This window comes from Bos mutus, chromosome X, assembly GCF_027580195.1.
Source record: "Bos mutus isolate GX-2022 chromosome X, NWIPB_WYAK_1.1, whole genome shotgun sequence".
Taxonomy (NCBI): domain Eukaryota; kingdom Metazoa; phylum Chordata; class Mammalia; order Artiodactyla; family Bovidae; genus Bos; species Bos mutus.
In genome coordinates this window covers 49975542-49983943 of record NC_091646.1, presented here as the reverse complement: position 1 = coordinate 49983943, position 8402 = coordinate 49975542, and the positions used below count along the sequence as shown (strand labels likewise).

Here is an 8402-nt window from a genome sequence, read left to right as displayed (position 1 = left end):
GAGACTTGGTGGCCAGCTGCATGTAGGCAGAGGGTACAGGAAAAGGACTCAGATGTAATTCCCAGGCTTCTAGCTTGAGTGACTGAGTAGATTGTTATATTCATCAAGATTGAAAATACAGAAGCAAGAACGGGTTTGGAGGAAAGATGTAAAGTACATAAATTAGATACTTTGAGTTCAGAGTACCTAGAAGATATCCAGGTAGAATCTACCTTGTAGGCAGTTGAATATGAGAATGAGAAAGATAACTCTGACTTCCAGTTTACATTTAGCAGATAGGGAACAAAGAAGGAGAAAATAAGTAAACTGGAAGTCAGAGTTATCTTTCTCATTCTCATATTCAATTGCCTACAAGGTAGATTCTACCTGGATATCTTCTAGGTAATCTGAACTCAAAGTATCTAATTTATGTACTTTACATCTTTCCTCCAAACCCGTTCTTGCTTCTGTATTTTCAATCTTGATGAATATAACAATCTACTCAGTCACTCAAGCTAGAAAGCAGAACTGAAAGAGACACATGTACCCCAATGTTCATCACAGCACTGTCTATGATAGCCAGGACATGGAAGCAACCTAGATGTCCATCAGCAGATGAATGGATAAGAAAGCTGTTGTACATATACACAATGGAGTATTACGCAGCCATTAAAAAGAAGACATTTGAATCAGTTCTAATGAGGTGGATGAAACTGGAGCCTATTATACAGAGTGAAGTAAGCCAGAAAGAAAAACACCAATACAGTATACTAATGTGTATACATGGAATTTAGAAAGATGGTAATGATAACCCTGTAAGCAAGACAGCAAAAGAAACATAGATGTATAGAACAGTCTTTTGGCTCTGGGAGAGGGAGAGGGTGGGATGATTTGGGAGAATGGCATTGAAATATGTATAATATCATATATGAAATGAATCGCCAGTCCAGGTTCGATGCATGATACTGGATGCTTGGGGCTGGTGCACTGGGACGACCCAGAGGGATGGTACGGGAGGGAGGAGGAGGGGGTCAGGATGGGGAACACGTGTACACCTGTGGCGGATTCATGTTGATGTATGGCAAAACCAATACAATATTGTACAGTAATTAACCTCCAATTAAAATAAATAAATTTATTAAAAAAAAAAAGGAAAGATATCACCTCCAAAATAAACAACTGGGGAAAATTTTTTAAAAAAAGAAATAATATACTAATATTATTTATATAAAATAAAAATGGGGAAATGGAAATATATGCCTATAATAATAAACATATATTATTTTCATAAAATGAGAAATAGGGAAATGGAAATAAAACTTATTTGACTACCATTAGTCAATACTCTTTATCATTTGAGACTACTTCCTTCTAACATTTTTATATGGATATTCATACAATGGGGCTTCCCTTGTGGCTCAACTGTTAAAGAATCCGCCTGCAATGCAGGAGACCTCGGTTTGATCCCTGGGTTGGGAAGATCCCCTGGAGAAGGGAAAGGCTACCCACTCCAGTATTCTGGCCTGGAGAATTCCACAGACTGTATAGTCCATGGGGTTGCAAAGAGTCGGACACGACTGAGTGACTTTCGCTTTTTCCTTTCACACAGTAGCTTTAAAAGCCGTATTTTTATGACAAAGAGGCCTCTCTAGAGGTATTTACAGTTGACAAGAATTAGAAACACTAGGTGACCTGATATCACTTTGTAAATCAGACAGTGCTTGCTAAGTTACATGTCCTTAGGCTGTTAAGACACAAAACATAATTTAACTATTTTTAAATTATTAAATTTAATTAAATTAGGCTGTTAAGATTCAAAACATAATTTTCCTATTTTTCTGAAACTCTTCCAAAAAATTGCAGAGAAAGGAACACTTCCAAACTCATTCTATGAGACCACAAACACCCTGATACCAAAACCAGGCAAAGAAAACACAAAAATAGAAAATTACAGGCCAATATCACTGATGAACATAGATGCAAAAATCCTCAACAAAATTATAGCAAACAGAATTCAACAACACATTAAAAAGTTCATACATCATGATCAAGTTGGGTTTATTCCAGGGATGCAAGGACTCTTCAAGATACACAAATCAATCAATGTGATACACCATATTAACAAACTGAAAGATAAAAAGCATATGATCATCTCAATAGATGCAGAAAAAGACTTTGACAAAATTCAGCATCCATTATGATTAAAAAAACGCTTCAAAAAATGGGCATAAAATGAACCTACCTCAACATAGTAAAGGCCATACATGAAAAGCCCACAGCAAATATTATTCTCAATGATGAAAAACTAAAAGCATTCCCTCTAAAATCAGGGACAAGACCAGGGTGTCCACTCTCACCACTATTAGTCAACATAGTTTTGGAAGTTCTAGCTATGGCAACTAGAGAAGAAAAAGAAATAAAGTGAATCCAGATCAGAAAAGATGAAGTAAAACTCACCGTTTGCAGATGACATGACACTATACATAAAAAACACAGGTTAGAGGATGCTTGCGTGTGAGCGGGGCGCGCGCTTTGGCACCGTCCCCGTTTAAGAAGCGTTCTGTTTGCAAAGTACTCCAAAAGTGACGTCAGTCACAGGCTCGACTGACCAAAGAGCAGCGCTGGGGGAGCGCCTTGCTTTCCAGAAACCATTCCTTAGAAGAAGAATTTGAAAGAGCAAAAGCAGCTGTGGAGTCAGATACAGAGTTTTGGGATAAGATGCAAGCAGAATGGGAAGAAATGGCCCGGAGGAACTGGATATCGGAGAACCAGGAAGCCCAGAACCAGGTTACAATCTCAGCCAGTGAGAAGGGTTATTACTTTCATACTGAAAACCCCTTCAAAGACTGGCCTGGAGCATTTGAAGAAGGCTTAAAAAGGCTGAAGGAAGGGGACCTGCCAGTCACCATCCTGTTCATGGAGGCAGCAATTCTTCAGGACCCTGGAGATGCAGAGGCATGGCAGTTCCTCGGGATAACCCAGGCAGAGAATGAAAATGAACAAGCAGCTATTGTCGCCCTCCAGAGGTGCTTAGAATTGCAGCCCAACAACTTGAAAGCTCTGATGGCTCTGGCTGTGAGTTACACTAACACTGGCCATCAGCAAGATGCTTGCGAAGCTTTAAAGAACTGGATTAAGCAGAATCCAAAGTACAAATACCTTGTGAAAAGCAAGAAGGGATCTCCAGGACTCACCCGGAGGATGTCTAAGTCTCCAGTTGATAGCTCTGTTCTGGAAGGAGTGAAGGAATTATACCTGGAAGCTGCCCACCAAAATGGAGATGTGATTGACCCAGATCTGCAGACAGGCTTGGGGGTGCTGTTCCACCTGAGTGGAGAATTTAATAGAGCAATAGACGCATTTAATGCTGCCTTAACTGTTCGACCAGAGGACTATTCATTATGGAACCGTCTTGGGGCAACCTTGGCAAATGGAGACCGCAGCGAGGAGGCTGTGGAGGCCTACACACGAGCACTGGAGATTCAGCCAGGCTTCATCTGGTCCAGATACAACCTGGGGATAAGCTGCATCAACCTGGGCGCCTACAGAGAAGCGGTCAGCAATTTTCTCACTGCCCTCAGTTTGCAAAGAAAGAGCAGGAATCAGCAGCAGGTCCCTCATCCGGCAATCTCTGGGAATATCTGGGCTGCCCTTAGAATTGCCCTTTCTCTGATGGACCAGCCGGAACTCTTCCAGGCGGCTAATCTCGGTGACCTGGATGTCCTCCTAAGAGCTTTCAACTTGGATCCTTGAAGGAAAAGGGGGGGGGGAACCCTTCACCTGTGTAATTGTACTGAGAAATGCAAAACTATTTTATTATGAATTCCAAAAAAAAGGATAAAAACGGATGTTCAAAAGGCCATGGTGATATAACCCAAGGGAATTCCCACAGACAATGCCCAGTCTCTGTTCAAATACAAAAAGCACAAAACGTTGCATAGAGTCAAGTTTGGGCTCGAAAGAACGGAGAGACACAAGACAAAACCAAGATAAAGTGACCGTGTTTGAATACACTTCACAAGCCATGAGCACAGTGCAAGTATGTTCCTTGGGGTTTTTCCAAGGGTCCACTTGCAGCTGATGACACATCTAAGGAACTTGCTCATGGGCACCTGGAGAAAGCAGTGCCTTGGGTCAGGAAATTCTGTTTCTGAACTGTCCTCTGAAATTCCCCCCTTTTACCAGGTTGAATATAGTCTGGGCCAAGGTGCATGCACACATATTAACTCTTGACTGAAAAGAGGCATTGCTTAAACACGTTCCAATTTTAAGTTTTACTGTAGCCCTTTGATTTCAGAGAGGGAGCTTTGCTGGCAAAAGCAGTTTTTGCACTAAAAATTTTTGCTCTTCCCAATCAAAACTTTTCTGGGATTGTATATATGCACTTTACTATCTTATTTATGCCTTGCTGGAGTTTTGTTTTGTTGCTCCAATTTTTAACTTGGGGTGAAAGATTTGAGAACTCAGCCTTGTTAGATTAACGGACCAAATAAAATTCTTGAAAATAGTTTTTTTCATAGCATAGGGTTTTGAAGGAGTGTTTTTTTTAAAGCAGATAAGACATAGGTGTAAATATGTCAAACACAGATCTTATTCACATGCTTTTCTGGGACTCTGTATGAACGTAAGCAAAAGATAAGATAGCATTCACAAATTCTCTACAGAAAGTTTGATGATGATGTGATTTCTATTGAGTTAACATTAACTTGATTAAATGTCATATTTTCCTTGCTTTCTAACTGCCATTCACAGTTAATGTTCCTTTTAAACTGTTAATATTTTAAATAGTATTTCTTGAGTGATAAATACATCCTTCCCTTAAAATTATGTGTATTCTTAGTTCCATAATAATCTGCCCTGCTCACCCTTTTGCATTCTAAATAATAGTAGATCAGTGTCTTTGAGCTGAACGTCAGTGGTTTAATATGAAAGATGCATGCGTGGCTTTCACTTTGAACATGTATCAAGCATCAGGAATTTTCTGCTGGCAGTAGTGTTTTATGTAATTGGCTATAGTCCACTCAGTTCTTCAGAGTGTTTTGTGCCTGTTAGGGCTTTGGTGATTATTTGGAAAGACGTCATTTTTTAAAGATTTAGAAAAATTGTTTGCAAAATGCTAACCAAAATATAAATTCACTGATGTCCAATTTGAGTAATTTGTCCTGGTTAAGTGGCCCTTTTCGTCTTCACCGTGTCTCTGTCCTTCTTCTAGAATCTTCCCCAAAGCAATCCAAGCCCATCTTTTTTCCTCATGTTCTTTGGTTACTAATCAGATCAGATCAGATACATTCATGATTATAGTTACCACAAAAAAAAAAAAAAAAAAAACCAGCATTTGGTTCAAGAATTTAATTGACTAGGGAGTTAGCTTCTGCTAGAAGATGAGAGAGGAAATGTACACACACGCTAAGACATCAAACTCTTGAGGTACAGGTAGAAATGCTCTCTTCTGTTATGTCAGAAGTCTCCAGGGTAGGAAGGGATCCCAAGGACACACGAAACCACAAGCACTTGAGGCTTCCACATATCATAACCTAGCCTAGTTTATAAAGACAAAGAGTTGCGGGCCTGTGGTGGTGCCAGACTTTTATCTTCATGTCAAAGCCTACCTGGGCTAGGTGATGCCTCCATCTGGCCAGCAAGAGACAGAGGCACTAGGGCATTCACTGTTGGGCAAGAGTCCCAACCCAGGGTTGGCCTCCTTCCCTGCAGTCTGAGAAGCAAAACAGAGCTCAGTAATACTTTCTAAAGAATACCTGGTATTCTGTAGAGTTTTAGAATCCTAGAAACTCGGCCTGGAATGAACTCTTGGCGCCAAACTCCAGTCCGTGACAGATGCCTGCTTGAGTATCCCTGATGGAGTAGCATCCATTCTGTGCATGCTTATCCTCTCAATCCCTGTGCATCACTGGTCAGCTGACTTGCATCCATCATAGACCATTAGGACAAACTTTACAGGTGTTCTATTTATGAAGTCATTCTATACTTTGAATAGTCAACTGAACTTGCAATAAAGATAGGCTGTTTTCTTAGCCTTGCTGGCGCTACCTGCATGAAATCGGTAACAAAGCCTGAAAACAGGGTAAATGTGGGATATTTTGATTTTTGATTTTTCCTATGTGGTGGCAGATTTTGCAGCCCAAGTTTTATTTTGTTTTTGGAATGCAAAGTAACTTCAAAGAGTTGTGTTAGAGGACACAAAGTTTTTCAATATTTTTAATTGACATAGTTGATTTGCAATGTTGTTAGTTTCTGCTATACAGCAAAGTGATTGTTATACATGTATATAAGTTCTTTTTGTATTCTTTGCCATTATGGTTTACCACAGGTTATTAAATATATTTCCCTATGCAAAAAAAAAAAAAAAAAAAAAAGAAACTATTAAAAAATTACTAGAGCTAATCAGTGAATACAGCAAAGTCACAGGATACAAGGTTAATACACAGAAATCACTTGCATTGTTAGTATATAGGATATATACTAACAATGAAAAATCAGAAAGAGAAATTAAGGAATCAATCCCATTCACCATTGCAACAAAGAGAAATATCTAGGAATAAATCTACCTAGGGAGACAAAAGACTTGTATATGGAAAACTATAAGACACTGATCAAAGAAATAAAAAAAATGACATAAACAGATGGAGAAACATTCCATGTTCCTGGGTAGGAAGAAACAATATTGTGAAAATGACTATACTACCAAATGCGGTCTACAAATTCAATGTGAATTCTATCAAATTACCAATGTCATTTTTCACAGAACTAGAACAAAAAATTTCACAATTCATATGGAAACACAAAAGACCCCGGATAGCCAAAGCAGTCTTGAGAAAGAAGAATGGAGCTGGACTTCAGGTTATACCACAAGGCTACAGTCATCAAGACAGTATGGTACTGGCACAAAAACAGAAATACAGACCAATGGAACAAGATAGAGAACCCAGAGATAAACCCATGCACCTATGGGTACCTGATTTTTTACAAAGGAGGTAAGAATATACAATGTGGCAAAGACAGTCTCTTCAATAAGTGGTGCTGGAAAAACTGTACAGCCACGTGCAAAATAATGAAATTAGATCACTACCTAACACCATACACAAAGATAAACTCAAAATGGATTAAAGACCTAAATGTAAGACCAGAAAATATTAAACTCTTAGAAGAGAACATAGGCAGAACACTCGATGACAGAAATCAAAGCATGATCTTCTATGACCCGCCTCCTAGAGTAATGGGAATAAAAACAAAAATAAACAACTGGGACCTAATTAAACTTAAAAGCTTTTGCACAGCAAAGGAAACTACAAACAAGGTGAAAATACAACCCTTAGAATGGGAGAAAATAACAGCAAATGAAACAACTGACAAAGGATTCATTTCCAAAATATACAAGTAGCTCATACAACTCAATGCCAGAAAAGCAAACAACCCAATCAAAAAGTGGGAAAGGGACATGAAAAGACATTTCTTCTAAGAAGACATACAGATGGCTAACAATCACATGAAAAGATGCTCAACATCACTCATTATTAGAGAAATGCAAATCAAAACTATAATGAGATACCACCTTACATTAGTCAGAATACTGCTACTGCTAAGTCACTTCAGTCGTGTCTGACTCTGTGCGACCCCATAGACGGCAGCCCACCAGGCTCCCCTGTCCCTGCGATTCTCCAGGCAAGAACACTGGAGTGGGTTGTCATTTCCTTCTCCAATGCATGACAGTGAAAAGTGAAAGTGAAGTCGCTCAGTCGTGTCCGACTCTTAGCGACCCCATGGACTGTAGCCCACCAGGCTCCTCCATCCATGGGATTTTCCAGGCAAGAGCACTGGAGTGGGGTGCCATTGCCTTCTCCATACATCAGTCAGAATGGCCACCGTCAAAAAGTCTACAAACAATAAATGCTGGAGAGGGTGTAGAGAAAAGGGAACACTCTTGCATTGCTTGTGGGAATGTAAATTGATACAGCCACTATGGAAGACAGTATGGAGACTCCTTAAAAAGCTAGAAATAAAACCACCATATGACCCAGCAATCCCACTCTGAGGCATATACCCTAAGGAAACAAAAATTGAAAAAGACACATGTATCCCAATATTCACTACAGCACTATTAACAATAGCTAGAACATGGAAGCAACCTAGCAGATGAATGGATAAAGAAGCAGTGGTACACATATACAATGGAATACTGCTCAGCCGTAAAAAGGAATGCATTTGAACCAGTTCCAATGAGGTGGACGAACCTAGAGCCTATTATACAGTGAAGTAAGTCAGAAAGAGAAATATATATACTGTATGCTGCTGCTGCTGCTAAGCTGCTTCAGTCGTGTCCGACTCTGTATAACCCCATAGACGGCAGCCAACCAGGCTCCCCTGTCACTGGGATTCTCCAGGCAAGAACACTGGAGTGGGTTGCC

At 39.7% G+C, this 8402-nt stretch overlaps 1 protein-coding gene across 1 annotated transcript; it reads left to right on the top strand.

Annotated features, from left to right (window-relative positions):
• Positions 1-1033: 1033 nt before the first annotated feature.
• On the top strand, positions 1034-4358 carry LOC138986336 (PEX5-related protein). Its single transcript, XM_070365549.1, has one exon. The coding sequence runs from the start codon at positions 2698-2700 to the stop codon at positions 3730-3732; it is 1035 nt and encodes a 344-aa protein (XP_070221650.1). The 5' UTR covers positions 1034-2697; the 3' UTR covers positions 3733-4358.
• Positions 4359-8402: the final 4044 nt, after the last annotated feature.

Excerpts from the sequence above, each read along its gene's own strand:
- LOC138986336 (XM_070365549.1), top strand. The coding sequence starts at position 2,698 with ATGCAAGCAGAATGGGAAGAAATGGCCCGGAGGAACTGGATATCGGAG.